Source organism: Lycorma delicatula, chromosome 2, assembly GCF_047948215.1.
Source record: "Lycorma delicatula isolate Av1 chromosome 2, ASM4794821v1, whole genome shotgun sequence".
In the NCBI taxonomy this organism is placed as follows: domain Eukaryota; kingdom Metazoa; phylum Arthropoda; class Insecta; order Hemiptera; family Fulgoridae; genus Lycorma; species Lycorma delicatula.
Window position 1 is genome coordinate 136,161,071 of NC_134456.1, and position 25,414 is coordinate 136,186,484.

A 25,414-nucleotide genomic window follows, 5' to 3' on the forward strand; every position below is an offset into this window, starting at 1 on the left:
TGAACGCGTCTTCCCAAATCAACTGATTTGGAAGCCGAGAGTTCCAGCGTTCAAGTCCTAGTAAAGCCAGTTATTTTTACACGGATTTGAATAATAGATCGTGGATACCGGTGTTCTTTGGTGGTTGGGTTTCAATTAACCACACATCTCAGGAATGGTCGAACTGAGAATGTACAAGACTACACTTCATTTACACTCATACATATCATCCTCATTCATCCTCTGAAGAATTATCTAAACGGTAGTTACCGGAGGCTAAACAGGAAAAAGAAAGGAAGACGCTATGCAAAATATCGGATTCTTATTAGATTATCAGACAATAAGCTCTCATTTATTTATAAATCAAGTTATGCCAAGGTAAACATTACTTAAAGAAAGGTTAAGTTAAAGCAGAATATTAATTGAGTGAAATTTTTCTGATTATAAGGCTTACTCTTGTCATTGTTATTTGTAGAACATCATTTTAAGTTAATAAGTTATTTTTAGTAAGGAAAATGTTCTTTATTCTGTTAACCGCATAATAATAATTTGCTTTAAATAGGATTTACCACAAGTAAATCGTATTACCAAAAAGCACATGATGAGGGGTTTCCAACTAACACCCTCAAATAGACGTGCATATAAAATATAAATACATATACATAAATTATAATATTTATATACACATAAAGTTCATATATACTAAACACGCTTGCACTGAATAAGACCACATAGATTCAAGAATTCACAAAGATCTAATAAAAAGACAAAAAGAAATTGATATCATTAAACAATAACAAATAGTAACATAAGAAGCTCCTCATCAAGGCATACAAGATACTCGGCATGTGAGACACTCTTCACATATGTGGTATTGAATCAGATTAAGAGTTGCTCAGATTCCCCAAGTCCGGAATATGTAGGCGTTTCAGTCACCGGACATCCCACTAGCTCAGAGTTTTATGTTATGTTTCTTACTTCACATCGGTAGCAGTTTTGTGACTCAATAAGATTCATACTCAAATAGAGGTTGAACTGTATGATATTCCTTCTGTAATGGATATAAATACAATGAAATTATATAAATTTGTACATATATTTTTTTATGTAAGTTGTATAGTGTATATCATAATATTTAAAAATTATAACGTTTCATTTTTATATATAAGTAGAATTACATTGTTATATATCAGAGAATATCTGGGACATTGTATTTTCTAATTTCGAATGAATGGTGTATTAATGATTGTTCTTAATAACGCTGTTTCAATGCTAAGTTTTAAACGAAGCTTGCTTTGTCTTTTTTGAAGCTGCATCCCATCTGTTTATGTTATTAGAACAGTTTTTCAGCTGTAATTCTTAGTTTATTTTATTTACCCATGCGCCACCATAAGACTTATTAGAAGAATTCTGCAAATACAACATTTTTATCACCCATAAACGTACAAAAAATTCTCACCGACTCATTCTTAAACAAAATAAAAACGATATTAAAAAATGAGTTGCGCAAACATAGGGGTGAAAAAAATTAATCATGTTTAAAAAAGGTAGGTACTTTCCTGACAAAACATTACAAAATATAACAAAAAACCAATTGCGCTAAGCAGAAAACTGTTTATTAAAAGACACTAGCCCAATATTCAGTATTATATAAATAAAACTACCCAGAACTTCTGCGTATAACTCATGTAAAATACACTTAAAATTTTAAAATAACCAAGCAAAAATGTGTCTTATTGAATCCTAATTGCAAATTTTTTCTATAAAATTTCGCTTATCAACTGTTTACATGTCTTATTTATTACCTTGTTCTTACGTTAATTAAATAATCCTAATCGTTAGAATTAAAATCTAACGATGTTTCCAATCTAATTTGAATTTGAATCATATTTAAGATACTTAAGTATTAAACATTTTTAATAAATATTAATTAGGTAACATTGTTTTTTTTTTTTTTTTTATAAAAAAATACAAATTTTATTTGTAGAATGAATTAGATAACTAATAAAAATGAAAAAACAAGTTTTTAATTTTGTATCTTTTAGTTACAAAACTTACGGTAACATTTTGTTTTCTTCGTAGGTGTGGAATGTCTTCAGAGGTTTGATAAACAGCCATCATACTCGGAAGTTAATCCCGGTGAAGATATCCGATTGGATTGTAAAATATTTAACAAAAGAGGAACTTGTTCGTGGCAAAAAGATAATAAGGTAAACACAATTGTTTTACTCCTACATTTAAATTGTATTTTAACTGATATTGTAGTTAAAATCTGTTATGTTATTATTACATTAGTCCAGATTAATGTTTTTTCTAACAATAATTAAAAGTGTGAATTTTAAGTTATTTTTAATTTTTTTCTTAATGTTTATGTTTATTATTTATTCTAGAAATAAACTATTAAAGTAATATTTTTCTAACTATTTCACAAACACAAAATTTGTTTGTACCGAAAAAAATATACTTGGGAATCTAAGTAACGGGTTGTAAATATGTAGAATTAATGGTTTTCGTCAATTCTATATAAAAGAAAAATAGAATGGTTTACTTTACTGTAACGAAAAAAAGATTAGGTTTTTCAAAGTACTTTACTAAGTTTGAAATATTTTCCTACAAATATAGAATTTAAAAAAATTGTGTTTTTGATCCTACAAACAACATGGAACTTACTTTATCATCAAAATTTATTCAGAGGTATGAAATAAAAATTATCACTATTATGGTCAGAGTAAATGTTTATATAGTACATTTAATAAACAAAATAAATTAGATTAAAATGCTGTAAATGTGTATAAGAATCAAACCAATTATGTTGTAATAAAACATTGCGCTGCGGAAGAAAAATAACATTATTACAAATTTACAGCATTTTATTGTAATTTATTTTGTTTATTAAAGCATTTACTATATAAAAACATTACTATGAACATAGTAGTGTTAATTTTAATCTTTTTAATTTTTAATTTAATATTTTTAATATATTTTTTTTTTAATCTTCTCAAAAATCCTATAACCTATAACCATAACTTATTTGACTCGGATTTGTTCAATATTCGATACTTTTTTAGTTATTTAAAATTATGTTGAACTTTTTAAAAATGTATTTACTTCTTCTGTAGCAGAAATAGCAAACTGCCGTCATATAGTGCAAACATTACCTAATTCTTACCGACCTTTTGAAAAAAAGCATGGTGGGAGTGGAGAATGGGATGAATTTTCCTTACTTTTTGAGGTGTGAGGAGTACGAAAATATCGTTACTTAAATTGTGCCACTTGTACATATTTATTTACAGGCTTATATATAAAACTTATTGGCTTGAAAATCTCCAAAACTATTAGAACATTGCAGTTTATGTATGATGTAGTAGTGTATCTAAAGTTGTACTTGTGAAAATTTAATGAAGATTGATTTAGTTCATGAGTTACGCTCAATTTAAGGTTGCAAATTAGAAGCGGGATTCGTTATGATGCTGTAAGTTGAAACGTGGAAACAAAATAAAATAACGAAAAGTCTTCTTGCGCAAAACTGCACAAGATTTGTTTTTTTATTGGTTGTCATTTACACACGCAGGCGCGCACGCACACACAATCCACACAAAAATAAATATACATATTTGTTCTTTATGTAAATCTCCTTTTCTATATTCCTGCATGTTAAAATAATAATATTGTTTAACAGCAATTGAAACAACATTTGCTGAATATGAATTTGTTGCAATATTAAAAATAATTTTTGTTAGTTTATATTATTTTATAACTATATTACTTTACGTAATTACATTTATTACAAATATTATACTCATATAATATTAATAATTTTTCGATATTTTCTCTGCGTGTTGATCGTTAATCATTTATTTTTTGCTATTTGTTGCTAATGCTGGTTATCTGAAATAATAATGTCACATGTTATTAAATAAAAAAATTAAAAAATTTTTAGTTATTACAACACACACACACACACACACACACACACACACACACATATATATATATATAAAGTTATAATAGTTATCACACATATATATATATATATATATATATATATATATATATATATATATATATAAAATAAACAGCTATAATAGTTATCTCTATTGTGATTCATAAAGCGCGAAATATAAATTAAAAAGTTTTTAAAATTGTTCCGGAAGTAGTTCGAACGTATACCTACGTAGTTGTTGTACATTAATTTTTAAAATAAGTTCCTTGACACTCATTCTCAAATCTCAAAACGTTTTTGGTTGTAACGCTGAGGTATAATTTCTCGAATACCTAAAAAAAATATTACAATACATTTCTACTTTAATTGGAAACTAAAATGCGATAGATAAGAAAATTGAGACATTTTTATGGGTGGAGTTATAAATAAACTATAAAAATAAAACTCCCTTTTGTTGTTCACATTCGAAAGGACTTTCTTTTTACGCTAACAATAATTAAACTGAGAATAATCATAATATGTTTTATTCAGAAATAAATTTAGATTCCGTTAATGATTTTACTTTTAACCAACATCTTTTTTAAAATTTACAAGATTTAAAACCCATATTCATGGACTACTGTACAGCAGATTTTGGGATAAGTTATATTAAAAAGAAAAATAATTTATGGTTTACGTCTTCCTTTTGACGTTATGCGAACTGCTCGACTTCCCACTCTATTTAATAAATTGTCCAGTAAACGACGATTTCAAGACTTTTTGGAGGAAAATACAATGTTGGACGTGCCTTTAAAATCACCGGTTGATGTGGATAATGCAGTGCATGAATTGACCAAATTGATACAATCAGCGTCGTGGGTAACTCCTAATTTGGATTATGGTCCCTCAGCTAAAAATACACATCTGATATTCATCAGAGAAAAGATAGAAGTGAACGCCAGAGACCACAACGAATATGGCAGAACTCTCGTTACCCTGCTCATAAGGGAAGGGCTTCTGAAGAATTAAAAACATCAATTCAAACTTTTAAAAATATTTCGTTTCAATCTTATATTGAATATATTTCTGATAGGCAGTCTGCTGAATATACTTTATGGAAAGCTACAAAGTCGTTCAAGAGACCCCAGCAGTTTTTTCCTCCTCACCGTAAAAATAACAGAACACGGGCGAGAAATTTTCAAGAGAAAGCGAACTTATTTGCTGAGCATTTTTCCGACGTCTTCCAACCCAATAATATCGAAAAGGATGCAAACGAAATTGGAAAGTTTTCGAATATTTTATTTCTCCTTTTCAAATGTCCTTACTAATTAAGCGTTTTACATTCTACGAGGTTTCTTCAGTGGTTTCTTTAATGAGGTTTCTTCAGCTGGATGCACTTCGTTTCAACAAAGTACATCCAACAAAGGCGCCAGAATATGATTTAATCACCGATCAGGTTCTTCAAGCTGTTTGTATATAGCAGGCTTTGAATCTGGCTCCTCATCAAGTGCTCGTTCTGTTTCTAACTGGATCAGTTTCTCGTTTGAAAGAGAATCAAGAAAATCAATCAAATCACCTTCTTCCAAATCCTCAAAACCAGGGTTGTTTGCTAAGTTTAATATGTTTTCTCGAATTTCATAAAGAGAATTAACTTTAGGCTCATTACTTTTTATGCATTCTGGCCAGATTTTTTCCAAACGTGGTTCATTGTAATTGATTCTAATTCCTTCCACCATTCGCTAATGTTGTTTATAGCATCGCTGATGCTGTATTTTTTCAAGATTGTTTTATCGAAAATTCACCATTGGTTTCGTGAATAAGTTTACGAAAGGTCCTGCGTTAATAATAAGCCGTAAAAATGGCTATTGCACCCTGATCCATTGATTGGATCAGAGCTGCTGTATTTTTGGGAAGATACTCAATCTCCACTCTATTCAAGTAATTCGGATAAATTAACCGGGTGCCCTGCAGCATTTTCCAAAATGAGCAATGCCTTGTTGCTCATGTTATTGTTCTTCAAATTACTTTCGGCAAAAACAATTTTTAAACCAGTCTTCAGAGAAATCTTTAGTCATCCTACCTTTCTTGTTGGATCTCCAAATGACGGACAGTTGTTTCTTGTTCAGTCCTTTAAAACACCTTGGATTTTTGGAAAGACATAATAAAAGTGGTTATAACTTAAAATCCTCTACAGCATTAGCACCAAGGAGCAAAGTTAATCGTTCTTTTGACACCTTATATCCAGATGCAGACTATTCATATTTTGAAATGTAAGTTCTTTCAGGCATTCGCTTCCAATAGAGTTCTGTCTCATCTACATTGAAAACTTGTTCAGGTCGGCATCCACCTCTTTCAATAATTCTTTTCACAATGTTGGGATGTTCTTTAGCTGCTTCATTATCGGCATTAGCTCTTTCACCTTTCACATTTAAGTTGTACAAATTGTGGCGATTTTTGAATTTTTCAAACCAACCTCTGCTTTCTTGAAATATTAAATCTTTCACAGATTCAGCAGTATCCTCCCTATTTAAATTTTCCAAAATACTTATAGCCTCTTGTTGGATAGTCATTTGTCTCATCGCTATCCTTCGTTGATTATTGTCTTCAATCCAAATATCTAATAATTTTTACACGTTTTTCATTATTGCGCTTCGTTGGCGAGTTAATTTTGAGACACTTAAAGGTGCCAACAAATAGCGAGTGTGTTTTAATTTCTTCATTTCTATCGCAAATAGTTTAAACGGTAGACTTCGCCAGTCCCATAGCATAACAAATTTGAACAATTTTCTCATCAGCTTCAATACGACGTAAAACTTCTAGTTTGGTCACTAGCGTGAAAGATTTTCAGCTTCTCTTTTTATTTTTATCACTATCAATCTCCATACTCAATGAACGTTTCGGTGGCATTTTTTACTAAAAAAACGATTATATTTAAAAGTATTAATGAGTTAATTATATATGTAACGAAAATACAGTCTTCCTAGTACATACATACAAAATATTTTTACAATTCACCAATTCATACAAACAGAAACAAAACCCAACCAGAAAACAAACAAGAATAAACACGTCAAACTACGTACACTAAAGCGTAAACGCAGTAAAATGATAAAGGCAAAATGTAGCGGTGCCGCTTAAAGGGAGTAGCTGAAACTAAACAGAAGGTCGTATAACGAAACTTTGTGGGCCGTAAATCGAAAAAGTACCATAATTAAAAAAGGTCGTTATAGCGAAATGACGTATAAAGTGCGGTCGTATAACGAGGTATAGGTGTATATGCTTTTATTTTTTTTTTCTCTATCTCTCTCTTCAGTTTAAATATTGTTCAAAAATTAAGTTAAAGTTTATATTCATATATACAGCTATTAAGAAATATCTACAATGTTTTTAAATTATAACCCACGGGCCTAAAATGCAAAAAAAACTTTGAAAATTGTTTCCCTCTTTTAGTCTTTATTGAAGGTTTTCTTAGATTAGAGAAAATTTTATTAAGCATATTTGTTAAGATAACCTATATATTAATATTTTAGACGAAGTTTTCTCAAAATTTATTCTCCAACATTAAAAATATATACATTCTATATTTTTTGGGGGCTCTAACTCTTATAATTTTTATTATTAAAAAAAGCTTTTTGTATTTCTTTCATTGCTTGAGAGCTATTATAACTAAAGCGGCTTTGACAACTATATTATATTCCGGACCCAAAACGAGAAGCATATTTTTCATTACTTTCTTAAGATTAATATTTTATTTTTTTAATATGTTTAAAAAATTCTGTTTCAAATTAATTTTTTTTGTTAGGGACCACTTTTTATAAATAGATTTTCTTACGTTTCCCCCACAGAGTATGGAAGCCTCTAAAATCAAAAGTTTTTATTCGAAATTTAGGAATTTTGTTGATGCTTAAATTTTATTTTGGTAATCATCAAAATCAATAAAAAAGTAAGGTATTGTATGACATGACCGGCTTAGCCGGAAAAGTCACGCAGTAGTCTGCCATCTTTTTTTTTCTTTTCTATTACCTCATTTATATCTTAATAAAAAACACAATTATATACAATATATTTATATATTATAAAAAGTATGACGTAAATCATGTATTCTGAATAATGATATAGGTGAGATTTAAATTTTTAGAAGATTAATGGATTTACGCTCAAATAATGGTAAAAGTTGAAAAAATTAAGGTTTTTAAAGAGTTATTTAGGGTTTTTCTTTACATGTAGTTTAAAAATAATTCCAAAGTTTATTGAATCATTGTTCATTCATTATTCTTTGTATAAAGTAAGACATGTGCGTACGTAGGATTTTTGCAATTGTTTGATTAAAAAAATTAGTCACCTTTTGATTTTAAATGCTGCTAAAATAATATTGTGCTAGAGAACGTGTAATTGTAAAACCGGAAAATGAATGAAATAGAAATTTTTTAAACCAGGTGCACTCTTTTCACACAAATAATCAAAAAAGTCCAGTTTGATTTAGTTTCACAATCGAAGGACAAACATTATGTGTGGCGAACAAAACCAACCCTTCTACCCTATCCGCTGCATCAACATACAACAGAGACATGTATATATAGCCTATATTGACGCACCACACGCAGATATCTCTTTCTCTCTCATGTGTCCAGTGTACAAATAACTTTAAACAAAAACCAAACTGTATTTTGTTAATAAACACCATGGTCCCCTGAGTTTTTCAGTTGTGTATCCATTCTTCTACCTGTCCAACTTTCACACTCCGTTCCACTTTCCTTCTCTCTGATTGTGTTTTCATTCTTTTTCATTTTTTACCAGTTTCTCTATTTATTTAGCAATTAAATTCTAATTGTTTTTATATTTAGGGAATACATTCATTTAGACCTAAGTATATGCAAAACATTAATACTGTTTTTATTTATACACGCTCATACCGTCTCTATTAGCTTATGAAGGGAAGAAACTTTTAATATTTTCAAAGATGAAACATTTTGTGTTTTGTTTGGTAAATATTTATATATATAAATAATATAAATCAGATGTTTCAGTCTTTTCCGTTATGTAAATGTGTCGTGTATTTATAGTAGTTATATTTGTACAGCATTCGTACTATATATATATATTATTATAGTACAAACTATATTTTACAGTATAGTATATTACACTAATTATACTAATTATCTATAGTAAAGTATATACAATATTTGTAGTTAGTTATATTTTGGCGTTTGGTGTTTGTTACGTGGTTAGTTGTTTGTTCGAAGTATTAAGAAAAATCTTGTAAGTTCGCAAAGTTTTCTATTGTGCGGTTTTGAGAAAACGCATTTTTTTGGAAGTGAGTAGCTATTTCTGCATAAAAACACATGTAACAGAGAGGTAACATTATCTCTCCATTGAATGAAATTATTCTAAGTCAATTGATAGGATCAGGAAAGACTGCTACGTCATTATAGTGTTAAGTAAACAACAACTTAGAAAATTTTCATCGGTTATAGAGTCCTTCATATAGGATAAGGGGAAATCCGTTTTCCTAAATATCTTTATACCTAATCCTTACCCAGCCAAATCCTCCCGGTTCTATCCGTGCCTAAACTTTCCCTTGTTTTGAACTCCTAAAAATGTTTATTGAAGTTTTGGATAGATAGATTTTACCAACCCCTACTACGCACGACCTCCTCAAAAATAAGCGTGTGGGGTATCAAAACACGAGGAATTGGACCTCAAGGCCGTCTAGTGTACTTAATTTTGGATCAGGCCTCGGGAGGGGAGGGTCGGTGAGATAGGAGTTTTAGTCAGTAGAGTGCGAGTACACATAGGCTCTAAACATCATCTAGCCGAACCCGTGCGATTCCAACACTCCTCTACTTGTGGGGGAGTACGTAAATGGTATTTCTCCGACTCATACAGAACAAAAAAAGTTATATAATTTTTAACCATAAACTAACATCAATGAAAGGAAGATTAAGTGAAACAATGTTATAGCAGTCAGTTTCAGTTACATTCAGTCTTGGATTAATGAAATCTGTACATCTATCTCTAATGTATGTTCTCTTGGGAAAATGTTTTAAGAACATTCCAAGGTCCATATGCAATGGAAGCAGTCATCACGTACTAAGTCTTCCGTATAGTCTTTTCTAATAGTGTATTAGTTTAATAGTTGTTAAGACTATGTAAATTATAAACTGTTTACAATCATATCAAATGAAAGATGTAGAATAGTGTAATCCCATAGAAATGACCTGTTTACATTTTAAAAATTAATGACATCAATCTGCTGAAATCCGCTGTATAATAAAGACCAATTTGAGCTATAATCAATAATGTTTCAGTTGTTTCTAAATGTTTATTGAACCGTAACACAATGAATACAAATTTTGAAAATTTACTAAAAATAAAACTTAATATACGTATAGATCACCCAAATTTAAATCAAATCGATCTTGCAATATTTTATTCAGTGAGAATTTCTTTATATATATATATATATATATATTTTTTTTTTTTGTCCAGTCATTTGACTGGTTTGATGCAGCTCTCCAAGATTCCCTATCTAGTGCTAGTCGTGTCATTTCAGTATACCCCCTACATCCTACATCCCTAACAATTTGTTTTACATATTCCAAACGTGGCTTGCCTACACAATTTTTTCCTTCTACCTGTTCTTCCAATATTAAAGCGACTATTCCAGGATGCCTTAGTATGTGGCCTATAAGTCTGTCTCTTCTTTTAACTATATTTTTCCAAATGCTTCTTTCTTCATCTATTTGCCGCAATACCTCTTCATTTGTCACTTTATCCACCCATCTGATTTTTAACATTCTCCTATAGCACCGCATTTCAAAAGCTTCTAATCTTTTCTTCTCAGATACTCCGATCGTCCAAGTTTCACTTCCATATAAAGCGACACTCCAAACATATACTTTCAAAAATCTTTTCCTGACATTTAAATTAATTTTTTATGTAAACAAATTATATTTCTTACTGAAGGCTCGTTTCGCTTGTGCTACTCGGCATTTTATCTCGCTCCTGCTTCGTCAATCTTTAGTAATTCTACTTCCCAAATAACAAAATTCTTCTACCTCCATAATCTTTTCTCCTCCTATTTTCACATTCAGCGGTCCATCTGTGTTATTTCTACTACATTTCATTACTTTTGTTTTGTTCTTGTTTATTTTCATGGGATAGTTCTTGCGTAGGACTTCATCTATGCCGTTCATTGTTTCTTCTAAATCCTTTTTACTTTCGGCTAGAATTACTATATCAGCAAATCGCAGCATCTTTATCTTTTCACCTTGTACTGTTACTGCGAATCTAAATTGTTCTTTAACATCATTAATTGCTAGTTCCATGTAAAGATTAAAAAGTAACGGAGATAGGGAACATCCTTGTCGGACTCCCTTTCTTATTACGGCTTCTTTCTTATGTTCTTCAATTATTACTGTTGCTGTTTGGTTCCTGTACATGTTAGCAATTGTTCTTCTATCTCTGTATTTGAACCCTAATTTGTTTAAAATGCTGAACATGTTATTCCAGTCTACGTTATCGAATGCCTTTTCTAGGTCTATAAACGCCAAGTATGTTGGTTTGTTTTTCTTTAATCTTCCTTCTTCTATTAATCTACCTCCATTTTTAATTAGTTTTAAATAAAAAAAAAAATAATAATTTTATTACTATTGTTGTTAATCAAAATTACTTTAACACTTTTAAATAAAAAAGTTATGAAATACATTTTTTAATAAATAAGCGTAAAAAATAATTTAGTACTATTGAAAAAATAATTAAACGAAAAGCACTGTAGGGAAAGGGAAGCAATTTTATCCCTTGTCCCTATAATTTTCCTGAAACCAAATTGGTCTTCTCTTAACACTTCTTCCACTCTCCTCTCAATTCTTCTGTATAGAATTCTAGTTAAGATTTTTGATGCGTGAGTAGTTAAATTAATTGTTCTGTATTCTTCACATGTATCTGCCCCTGCTTTCTTTAGTATCATGACTATAACACTTTTTTTGAAGTCTGACATAAATTCCCCTTTTTCATAAATATTACACACCAGTTTGTATAATCTATCAATCGCTTCTTCACCTGGACTGCGCAGGTGAGGATATATATATATATATATATATAGAGAGAGAGAGAGAGAGAGAGGGAGAGAGAGAGAGAGTGAAAGAGAGAATGAATCATTTTTCTTAATAATTTTTGGTAACTTTTTTAAACATTTTTGCTAATGAATAGATAACTTTTTGATTCTCATATCATATAAAGTACTGGAGAAGTGTTCAAACCCAAATACACCCGAAGTATTCAATCCCTTCACTGCTACAATATATTTGACCTTCAATTATTTCCTTACGCGTTCCAAACATTTCGACTTACATGGCGGTAAGTTAGGATTGTAAACAGTGAAGTTCATGTGAAATACCACATTTTTTTGGACCGATAGTTACTTTAATCTTGAGTAGCAATTCATTACAGAATATATTAGTTTACTCTTTTCGTAAAAAAAAAAAAAATTATATAAATTCTCCATTTATAATTCTAAAACACTAAAAATGCGGGAAAGAACCTTACCTGCAGTAAATGGTATTTTATGGTTTCAGAGGTCCATTTCCACTGGACCTTTTCTCCTGTCTTTTTATTCTTTACTAGCACATTTCATCTGTCCTGTAGAATGATATATCCCGGTTCCATTTCATGTAAAAATGTGATTCAGAAATTTAGCTCCTATTTGCTCTATATCGTTTCTGTAATGTTGTCTCACTTATTACGTTTCTTTTGCACAAAAATACTAATTATTAATTACTCGGACATTGTACTTACTAATATGGAAATGAATGCAAGAGAAGCAAAAGTTTTGGAAAGAATAAAGACCATACACCAGTTTTTAAATCATTCTTGCTGCATTTGTTTTTTCAGCAGAAGATGCGAAAACTTCAGTTGCTGGCTTTCTTGCTCAATTTAATTTTTTTATCAGTTTGCTTCAAAAAATAATTTGATAAAAATAGTAAAAAATGAATTATTAAAAATTAATAAACTAATTACCATACAAATTATTAATAATGTTGTATAAAAACAGAGAAATCATCAGTTTTTCGAAATCGTAAGTCCTTCTGGTTCATGCTTATGTTATTTATAATAGTTGATATTAATCGGTTCTTCTTATGATTAGTCAAAAAACTTCAATTTTCATTGTTTGGTGCTTTGTACGTATAATTAAATGAATACTTTACAAAATAATATATGTATTTGTAACTTTTAATTTTCTTATTTTTAAAACTTAATTTTCCAGTTTGAGTGGTTGAATTTTCAGAAAATATGTAGTTTAATCTACTTGCTAAAAACAAAGCTACCAGTAACAACCAAATAAATGTTTTTTTTTCAGCCTTAAGTTTCATTTTTTAAATTATAAAAGTTTAATGTTTTTTTTTTCTTTAACAAAATTAATTTTTTAGTAATATTAATTTAATGAAGGTCTCTTTATCATTGTTTCAAATAACTAGAAATTTTATAAATTTAAGTTTTTTAAATAAATATATTATAAATAAATTTTATTTAAATAAATAAATTCCCACCGGGCTGGTCTAGTAGTTAACTCGTCGACCAAATCAGTTGTTTAACAGCTTTTTTTCGAAGTCGAAGGTTCTGAGATTGAAATCCTAGTAAAGGTTAGTTGCTTTTATAAGAATTTGAGTACTACAGTGGATACCGGTGTACTTTGATGTTTGGGGTTCAATTAACCACACATCTCATGATGGTCGGTCTGATTCGCACAAGATTACACCTCATTTTCGTATTATATATATATATATATATATCTTCATCTCATAGGGCCATTGCAATCTGATCACTAGTTGTGCAGATTGGAACGTACACATACCAAAAATAAAATAATAAAAATTAATAAAATTGATAATATATTACATAAAAAATTTAATTTAATTTAAATATGTTTTTATTTAATGTAAATAGATAACATTTTAAAATATACATCTTTTGAATAGAAAACGTACAAAAACTAATCTCAAAAAGAAGATTCATTAAAATTTAAAACTAATTAGACTTTAAATTGTTAAGTTCCTTTTTTTTGTCTTCAGTCATTTGACTGCTTTGATGCAGCTCTCCAAGATTCCCTATCTAGTGCTAGTCGTTTCATTTCAGTATACCCTCTACATCCTACATCCCTAACAATTTGATTTACATATTTCAAACGTGGCCTGCCTACACAATTTTTTCCTTCTACCTGTCCTTCCAATATTAAAGTGACTATTCAAGGATGCCTTAGTATGTGGTCTATAAGTCTGTCTCTTCTTTTAACTATATTTTTTCAAATGCTTCTTTCTTCATCTATTTGCCGCAATACCTCTTCATTTGTCACTTTATCCACCCATTTGATTTTTAACATTCTCCTATAGCACCACATTTCAAAAGCTTTTAATCTTTTCTTCTCGGATACTCCGATCGTCCAAGTTTCACTTCCATATAAAGCGACACTCCAAACATACTTTCAAAAATCTTTTCCTGATATTTAAATTAATTTTTGATGTAAACAAATTATATTTCTTTCTGAAGGCTCGTTTCGCTTGTGCTATTCGGCATTTTATATCGCTCCTGTTTCGTCCATCTTTAGTAATTCTACTTCCCAAATAACAAAATTCTTCTACCTCCATAATCTTTTCTCCTCCTATTTTCACAGTCAGTGAAAATAGTCCATCTTTGTTATTTCTACTACATTTCATTACTTTTGTTTTGTTCTTGTTTATTTCCATGCGATAGTTCTTGCGTAGGACTTCATCTATCCGTTCATTGTTTCTTCTAAATCCTTTTTACTCTCAGCTAGAATTACTATATCATCAGCAAATCGTAGCATCTTTATCTTTTCACCTTGTACTGTTACTCCGAATCTAAATTGATTTTTAACATCTTAAGTACATTAACAGAAGTTACTATGCTACTAGAGTAAAAAAAAAAACATAATAAAGATAATAAAGAAGAAATGAAATGGTGAAAAAAAATAAAATAAGATAAAGAATAATTACAAAATAAGTACCTCTTTTATATCAAAACCAAATACAAACTAAACGGTATTATTTTAGACAATCCCAGTCGAAAGCGGAAATTTTACTTGAAAATAGTCTGTACCATTAAAATTAATTCAGATTGTTCAGCAAAACGTATCGTATACGTGTTATACTCCCATAATCCTTACTATTGTAGGCGACTCGACAAAATGACAAATCGCTTCCAAAAATGATAGATATCTTTTAAATCAACAATCCCATACTGTGCAAAGAAGCGTGCTTCAGATAATAATTTTTTTTTCAAAAGTATAAAAATATGAATTTTTGAAATAAGATATAAACCTCATACATCAATTCTTTAGTGTCACTGGGTAGAGTCCATAATATATTTATGTATGTAGAAAAATTTTTTAAATATTATTTATTGCTTGTGAAAACAGTAAAGTAATTACTGATTTAGAGGTCTTGAAAACGGAATCATATTGGTTTTTAACTCCTCTTGACTTTCTATAATGTTTTTCTGTTATATCTGCTAGTTTAGTATAATGTGTAATCTACTGAAAGTATAATAGAAATTCCGTAAACTGAAATGTTAAAAATCATCAAAAAAATTAATTAGAAACCTGTTACTTAGATACTACTGGATTGAATTAGGTTTTTCACATTAATTAAAATAACTTTGAATTATATTTTCAAACTTTTTTATTAAAATGACATTTAAAAGGGAAAATGATGAGAACCCGTATTTAGTGCTAATGGGGGCGATGTCCACATTAAACTTTTCATTGCTATACACCCTAAGTTTAATCAGAGCCAGTACAAAATAAATACAAGATTTTCATTAAAAAAAAAAAAACTGATTTAATAGTTAACAAATATCTTAAAAGATAAATAACAGACTTTCATTCTAGCTTACACAAATAATTAAAGGGTAATATTTAATTAACTGTAAATCAAAGGATAAATTAATTGATGTTACTTGATAATTTAATTTTTAAATAGAATAATTAGTTTCAGTTATTCTATTACTGCAGTTGCGTAAATTTCAGCTTTCCCGTTTACGTAGATATTTAAATCAACATATATAATAAGTAAACCCGTGTCTCTTTTAGCTTCAGGGAGATAATGCAGTTATATCAAGTTAGATGCCAATTTTAGTTCAAATAAATATGACGGTGTTTCATTTAATGATGTATCATATTTAACATTGGTTTTGTGCTATGTCAAGTATTTTGTTGTGGAAAATTGCGTTGTATGTGTGACGGGTTTTGCTCGAGGGCGAGTGTCAGTATATAATTTGTTAGCTAGTAGGACAGGGTGTATTACTGTACGCTGAGCAAAGTTATTACGGGAAATTATGCTTTAGCCTGGTCAAGCGGAATCACCCCCAAACCCCTTCCACGTACCCCCTATTGCACGGTTCGGCTGGCCGCGATGCCCATTCATTCATATTTCACGCCCTTCTTTCAATAACTCAGTCGACCGCCTGGAATTGTTCACTTTTACACGTAGTAAATCATGAGTTCACCCACGCGCGTAACAGAAATGAATTGTCAATGGATAAAAAGTACTGGGACATGTAAATAAATACAAGTAAGACAGCTTTTGTTATAGTGAAACTGTCGCTATATTTTAAAATTCATTTACGTAAAATCATTAAAGTTATTTATTTATTAAATGCTCTGACATTTGATTCAGTGTTTTAGTTACCTAACTTTCTAGTATAACTGCCCTCAGCATACTTTTTAGAGAATTAAATTTTTACGAGTCTTTACCGTCTTTAAAATGTATACTCCCTGATGATGTATTTTTGTAAATCGTGTTTTATTTATTTAATGGTGGAAGAATCACATTCATTGTCTGTGTTTTTTTGTATCTTTATTCTTACAGTTTCTATTTAATAACTTTATGCTTATAATATTCTTAATGAAGAGGGTAATGCATAATGCAATGCTTCTGGACAGAAAAAGGATTCAATAATTCATTCTTTTACACTGCTTATCCAGTCTGTCTTATGACTGCAGCGAATATGTAGTAACTGAGATACAAGTGACTATCAGAATTTTAATTTCTAACAGGAAGGACATTTACTGTTCTGATATTTTGTTAAAGAAAAAAATTACGTGTTACTTGTAGAATTGAAAACAACTTGTATTTCGTTACGAAATATTTCCTAACACATATGGGACTTTTGAATATTGATGTCCAACAGTATATTCGCCTCAGTCGTGAAAGCTACGCCAAACCGTTTCGCTAAAACTATTTTTAAAGTTTCCTATCTCACACATCAGTCGACAACCGTGTCAGGCTCTAGCTCCAATAGAAGTACAGAAATAAAACATTTAAGAGAATTACTATTAAATAGAAATGGTTTGTGTAACTCTAAGAAGTATTATATCCGAGAAGAATTGCATCAGTAGGATCATTAAATTTACATTCGTAAATAGTTTTTATCTTTAAAAATATGCTAAACTGTTAGTAATATCCTTTAAAATGTTGAACATAGCTGTATTTTAATAATTCATTTATGTACTTTTTGTTTTCTAGTTCATGATAATCTATATTACCTAAGTTACGTTTAAGAAAATATTAAATTAAGTAACGGTGTTTAAGAAAACACAAAAACTGAATACACTGTTTATTGTTATGTTTTTACATTTAACCATTTTTTAGACGACACACTGATGATTGATTGAATTTTCCAATCATGTTTCTCCATAAAAAATGCTATTTTACTTCAGCCTTGTTTACTGTTCATGGTGCCGTAAGAATAGATTGTATTTTTATTTTAAAGGTCTTTTTGGTGGATTGCTTTCTGTCTTTATGTCTAGTAAGAACAGTTCAAATGATCGTTTAGACAGACCGCGTTCGTAAAAGGTAATAAAAACAATATCAGCAGAAGGAAGATTTCTTTACTTTCTTTATTCTTACCATACAATCACAACACAATTTTAATAAAAATAAAATTTAGCAATTTATTTGAAGTGTATATTAAAATGTAAACATGCTACGTATTTTATTGCCGTTTATAAAGTGATTTGTTATTCGTATTTTTCGGAATGAAATATTTAAACGTTTTATATATACGTAATATCTACGTTTAAACTTTGTCAGACTTCCCAGGAAATAATTTTTTTTCTTGATCATGAATTGAAATATAAGAGCTAAATTATTATATATATATATCCCCCTATATGATCAAGCTTAATGAAATATAACAATCATGATTGTTTATGAGAGATAAATTAAAGCAGAATTTAAGATTAAGATAAATTATCATGGAAGTGAACCAAAAGAAATACATGGAAAGGAATTTTTATTTAGAAGGAATGTGTCAGAAATTTATTTATTCATATTTATGAATTTTTCTGTATTATTTATCTTTGGTCAACTTATTCGGGGTTCTGACTTAAACTGTTAATGACAGTTAAAATCACTAAAGTAAATCGGGTGAGGTCAAAGTATACTGTTTAAATGAGTGAAATATTGCTGAAAACTTTATATTTACTCCATGAACATAGTGGTTAGTAAACCTACTACTGGATCTGCCGATAATCTGAATAGTTTATTTACAAATATTTATAAATTGTAAGATTTACTTTATTCATAGCAAGTGTTGGAAAGTTTACCGTCCATTGTATTGTGCTTATCAACATATTTTACTATAAAACTAGAGTGTTTAATAAACTTTCCCTTGTTACTTGCTTAGATAATAATGGTAATTCACATCTTCAGCTGATCCAGAATGTGAGGATTGCTGGTGTAAACAGATTTTTAAAATACATTCTCAAAAAAAAAATCTTAAAATATTAGATAAGGGAATCTTGGTGACAATAAAAAAGATTTTTTAAATATAAAACTCAGTATAATTCGTGCATCTTAGTAGAAAACTAAAAAAATTACCACTATTCTGAACGAACAAGGAATCATTGTCATTTTCTTGCTACAAGTAAACCGGATGATATCTTGATACTTTTTAACATTCAGAATGGCTGTTAAAAAACACAAGGGTCCGATTATCAGTTGCCTTGAAACTACATATTATTGCCTGTTTGCTTAAATAAAAGGGTTTTAACAAAAAATATAGGGATTTTTGGTTTAAAAACCATTTTCCGGTAATGATGAATGCTGATATAACCATTAATGTGAAACCATATTCACGAAACACATGTAGGTAAAAATATAGTAACTTTGGGATAGAAGATCCCAAATTCCTGGTTGTTAACCATTAGCTTAACAACTTATTACTAACTTCATACCTGATTTACTCAAATTTAAAAAAGAAACTCTTAGAAGGAACTTACTTCAAACTCTATGAATCTTTTCTCGGAGATTTCTTTTCTGTGTATCCAGTGAAGGAATGTAAAGGACAAATTATCTAAAGTCAGACTAAGATGTTCTAAAAAATTCATTAAAACCAGTTTCGCTGTCTAAACTAAGTAGGAACAAATTTAGAGACGTAAAGGTTTTAAAAATGAATGAAATCGCATTCTTGTGACCGGAAATGCATTTAAAAATAAACTAAAGAGAAAATTTTAAACCTACAAAATTTGTTTTCTTTTTTTTATAATCTTACTAGCAGCCTGTAAGTTTCAGTGATAAATTGATTTAAAAATTAAGTATTTTACAATATCACTTAATATTTTACTTTTTAAAGACAGGTTATTTGAGAACAGATTAAAATGCTCATAAGCTGACTAGCGCAGTTTACTTTCAGGAGAATGTAACTTTAATCATCTAAGATTTCTAAAGCGTTGTCATAATGGCTGTAAATATTGTACCTAACTAATGTTCTTGCTCCATTGTTAACTCTTAATAACTTTTTGCTCATTTTTCCTCGTACTGTGTAGCTTTTTTTGTGTATTCTTTTTTTTGTTATTAAAAGATTCTTTTAATTTTTTTTTTGATAGCTACCACTTTTAAAAATTTTAAGTTTATTCATCATGGTATCAATAACTTATTTAAAAATAACTTTTGGCGAGAATTCATTTTACATCAAACATTAACAATGATTCAGTTGAAATGTAATATTTCTTGCTAAAAAAAAATAACAAAGAAACTTTCAGTTAAAACTAAATGAAGGAAGCCAATTTGTATGAAAGTCCAGATCAAATTGATAGGAATTGCCTCTCCACACAATTGAATATCAATTGAAAACACAAACAAACGTCCCGACTCTACCCGAACTGACTGCTCACTGACGTGGACGCTCTTCGATCAATCAGGCACTGTAAAATTGGTGGTACGAATAACCCCGCAGGGCGCTATTCAGTGAAAAAAACTTTTCCTATTCCTCTTGCACGGATGAAATCACACAACACATACGTTCAGTTGTTATTCGATTGAAAAACGTTTAAAAGTAAGTAGTGAAAAGTGTTTTTAAATTAATTGTTATTTTCTTTCCCCACACTTTACCTTAACTCCATTAACCTTATTGAAATTTACATTTTTTCTGTTTTACCTCTTTTTTTTTATTCAATAAAAATTGTTAAATAAATATCGTACTCAGAGAAATGTTTATAGAATATATTTGCCTCTGGTAATATTTTAAGTATCAAGCTTAAAATATTAAAGCATTTAGTTTCCATTTAACTCATTTACATTTTTATTTTAATTTTAGGTGAGGTTTACTTTTCATTTGGATTTTAATTTTGTGTGTGTGCGTGTGTTGTTTCAGATTCATTAGTTTTTTTACAGGAACCAAACAGCAACAGTAATAATTGAAGAGCATAAGAAAGAAGCCGTAATAAGAAAGGGAGTCCGACAAGGATGTTCCCTATCTCCGTTACTTTTTAATCTTTCCATGGAACTAGCAGTTAATGATGTTAAAGAACAATTTAGATTCGGAGTAACAGTACAAGGTGAAAAGATAAAGACGCTACGATTTGCTGATGATATAGTAATTCTAGCCGAAAGTAAAAAGGATTTAGAAGAAACAATGAACGGCATACATGAAGTCCTACGCAAGAACTATCGCATGAAAATAAACAAGAACAAAACAAAAGTAATGAAATGTAGTAGAAATAACAAAGATGGACCACTGAATGTGAAAATAGGAGGAGAAAAGATTATGGAGGTAGAAGAATTTTGTTATTTGGGAAGTAGAATTACTAAAGATGGACGAGCCGCAGGAGCGATATAAAATGCCGAACAGCACAAGCGAAACGAGCCTTCAGTAAGAAATATAATTTGTTTACATCAAATATTAATTTAAATGTCAGGAAAAGATTTTTGAAAGTATATGTTTGGATTTATATGGAAGTGAAACTTGGACGATCGGAGTATCTGAGAAGAAAAGATTAAAAGCTTTTGAAATGTGGTGCTATAGGAGAATGTTAAAAATCAGATGGGTGGATAAAGTGACAAATGAAGAGGTATTGCGGCAAATAGATGAAGAAAGAAGCATTTGGAAAAATATAGTTAAAAGAAGAGACAGACTTATAGACCACATACTAAGGCATCCTTGAATAGTCGCTTTAATTTTGGAAGGACAGGTAGAAGGAAAAAATTGTGTAGGCAGGCCACGTTTGAAATATGTAAATCAAATTGTTAGGTATGTAGGATGTAGAAGGTATACTGAAATGAAACGACTAGCACTAGATAAGGAATCTTGGAGAGCTGCATCAAACCAGTCAAATGACTGAAGACAATAAAAAAATAAAAAAAGTTTTTTTTAATATTACATACATTTTCTCTACACCTGTAGATAATTTTTGCAAGTTTTAATGTTTCAGGTATTAAAATTCATTTTAATAATAACCTACTGATAATGTATTAAGAAAACAACTGTTAAAATGTACAAATAATGTAATAATTGTACATTTCCTACAAAATATTTTCTTAATAAAATTACCTGTAAGGGTTAAGATCTCTTTCTTTTAGATAACCTACTCACAACTTTGGAGTGATCCATATTTTTTCCTAAATGTAAGAGTAACATTGGTGTTATACAGTGCTTCCAGAATAAGTTAGCGAGAATCATTACAGAGACGCCGTGGTGTGCAAGAAACGAAAAAATTTATATCTGGAATTGCTTTATGTCCATCAGGAAATCAGCTATTCGGTTCACATTACAAACAACAACTGAGTATTTTTGTGAACTATTTAGCTCTGAATCTCCTAGACAGCAATGAGGATGAGAAGGCGTCTCAAATGCCTTCTCGTGCTGGATCTCGGGGAGCTAAATGACTCTTAGGCTAGGATGTCATTCGTTAAATCATCATTTAGAGATTTAGAGAAGATGCTCATCAGTATCTTCTCTAAACCTCTTTCATAAGCTAATTATGTTCCGTTTTTTCCTTTGTCTTGTAATATTATTTGATTTTTTTTTGTTAGCAAACTTTTGTACTTTTTATCAAGTGAATCTGTACAAGTGCATTTACACAAATGAACAAGCATCATCGGTATTTATATATTGTCTTATATTTATATTATTGTCTTTTTTTTTTTTTTTCCTTCGTCTTGAAATATTATTTGATTTTTTGTGTTTTGTTAGTTTTACAGATTTTTGTACTTTTTATAGAGTGCATCTGTGCATTTATGCAAGTGAACTAATTTTCTATGTATGTTTTATTGAGGGGATTCAGTGGAAACCTCTCATCAAGTGGTTATTCTAATTCTATTTACTTATGATTCCTTGTAAATAAACGAATTGTGATGCAAAGGAAAAAATAAAATAAAATAACGGAACGATTCACTTATAACTTATAATTTATATAAAAGTACATAGTTTTAATTTCATTAAACATCTAACTAATTAAAACTGTTTTGGCTCCACTAATAAAAATAAAAGCGATTGTTTGGATATAAAGTAGCAAAAAAAATTACACCTTACATGAGCGTGAGTCGAGTTTAGAAAGAAACGCATTTATATGGTTGACAAATTAAAATATTTTTTATCGTTGATGTATCGGTATTAATGAAACACTAAGCTGTGTATTATATGAAACTAAGATATTATTTTAGAAGAATGGGTTTATATGTGTGATGATATTATTGTGATATGAATGACACTACTGTATTGTTGTAACTGAAATCATCAGCTTCAGAAAGAATTATAAACGAAATTTTATTTGTTTCTTAATATTATTTTGTGTTATTAGTGTCTAACATGATTAAAAAAATTAAGGGGGTGAGTAAGTCTTGTTTTATGGGTTGAATATTAATAGATATATCGGTAACTGTTTTGGTAGTGGGAGAATGGAATGTTTTCCATGCCTCAGTTGCCAAGGATACGGAGGTAATAAAAAGTTCATGATCAATTTTCTTCTTTTTGAATTAAATATTCTGCCGTAATTTCAATAAATAAGAACCGATTTTAATGAAATGTTTTTCTATTATATTTATGCAACTACGTTTTATTTACGTTCTATTCGACAAAGAGAATTTTTAAACATCTTTCAGTTTTTGGTCAAAATAAATAAAAAATAAAATAATTCAATTGACTTCGAATAAAGCGTCATTATATAAAAAACGTACATAAAAGTTATCTCTTTTGTAGAATAGCTTATTAGATAAAATTTTTACAGTTAATAACATGTACACAATTGTTTAAAAACTTCGAAATTTAGTTTGTTTTTCTTTTAAATAGCTCAGTTTTTTCTAAGCGACCAATTAAAAGCCAAATTAAATTTGTTTGTGACATTTCTACTTGTGTTTATGTAATAATTCTTTTGAAATTTGCGTAACTAATAATTAATTTCGTAAAAATAAATTATTAATGGTATTATTACAAAAAAGACTGAATCTAGGGAAATATCTTAATTCGTATTTTCCGTTTTTAAAAAATATCTTTTAAATATTTACTACATGATACACTCCGGAGAATGTTAAATGATAAAAAAGCCCTTTTAAGTTTTTCGAAAAGAATAGGTTAAAAAAAAACTTACTACAGAAGCGGAGAAAATAAGATTATAATGGAAAGCCTGGCACTGTTTCGGATATTACTTCAAAAGTGATGTTACATAATTGGAAGTTGCGCAGGAAATGACTTGGAAAAGATTTGATGACAGAAAATACCGATACGCTGTAAAAAAATACAATATACGAAAAAAATTCCTCAAACGTTTATATTACATACACTGTAATTCTATTAAACTTTCCAGATTCAAATTATACATATTTTGTGTTTTTTTTTTACCCACATTTGTGGAGAAATATTCTGTATAAGTTTTATAAATTCTGTATAAAAGTTATGAAAGTTTTATAAAGTTCTGTATAAAAATATTTTTCTATTATAAAATGTTTCATTACTTAAAAAAAAAAAAAAACATAAATGCACACAAATAGTTCAACATGACTTTACCGGACACCGTAGTAAATGAAACCCTAAAAAGACAATAAAGAATTAACAAAAGCAATATTATTGTTAACTATAGGTTAAATTTCGCTCATAAAATTTCGCATGGGTTTCGCTCTCTGGGTTTTCAACACTTTGCATCCTTCGATAAAGTTACTCGTAAAAAATTAATCAAATGAAAAGAGATAATCAGGAGGTTGGAGACAATTAAGAGTATAGGTAATACATTTTTGTAATACAATCACGCTTCCGGATTTTTTTTATACTCACACCCAGCTAACTTCTTCACAAGACCTTAGCTTTACAGTTATCCAACCATCAATTAATTAGGAAATAAATTTATGATTAAGTAATTAATTTTAATAATTTACAGATAAAAAAGTCCCCGTTTAAGTAGCTTCCCGTTTAATGTTATGTTAACAACCCTGATATTGATTCATAAACTATTATAAAACACACATTTGAAAAATACGATAACATTTACAAAAAATATCTTATCAAAATAAGAAAACCCATGACTTTTGAATGATAAGTTAGTAAATTATGTTAATAAACTTTTTCAGGTATGTTTTTATTAATTCGATAAAACATTCACGGAATCGAACCGATGATTCTCCAGACTTGTGATATTTAAAAAAAGTCTACTTTTTCATTTTGGGTTTTATTTTTCACTTTACTTGAACTTCCCTACTAAAATTAGGATATTTATTTATGTATACCAGGTTACAGAGTTCAAATAGCACAGTGACATGATGTCAACAGTACTCTGCAGAGATGCCAAGGCATCTGTGCGCAGTATGGCTTGTAAATGTACTACTGGTAAATGTGTAGTCTTGAACAGGCTCAAGCAGACCACTCCTGAAACGTATGATTAATTGAAACCCATCCACCAAAGAAGACCTGTATCCACAGTGTAGCATTCAAATCCATGTAAAAGCAGCAGCTCATTTACAAGAAGTTGAACCTTAGAATTCGCGACTTCGAAAATCAGCTGATATTGCGATGACGAGTTTAACCACTAGACTAACCCAGCGTGTTAGTAGTCTATTTATCTTGTGTTTGTTTTCTTTTGTTTATTTTACTAACTTAGAGTGGAATGCAATACATATTACGTTTGTACATGTTTAGTATTCATTGAATTGTAAGTTAATTTTTAACGCAGAGTAAATTTCTATCCTTATGTCGCGTGCAGCAATTTTATATAATGATTTATGTAAAAAA

General features: G+C 29.5%; 1 protein-coding gene across 1 annotated transcript in view; it reads left to right on the top strand.

The window, feature by feature from the left end:
* The window catches only part of LOC142319955 (irregular chiasm C-roughest protein), a 431,511-nt gene that overhangs the window by 16,189 nt on the left and 389,908 nt on the right, over positions 1 to 25,414 (top strand). Inside the window, 1 exon segment of the mRNA XM_075357633.1 lies at positions 2,025 to 2,189. Coding sequence (XP_075213748.1) covers positions 2,025 to 2,189 — 165 coding nt within the window.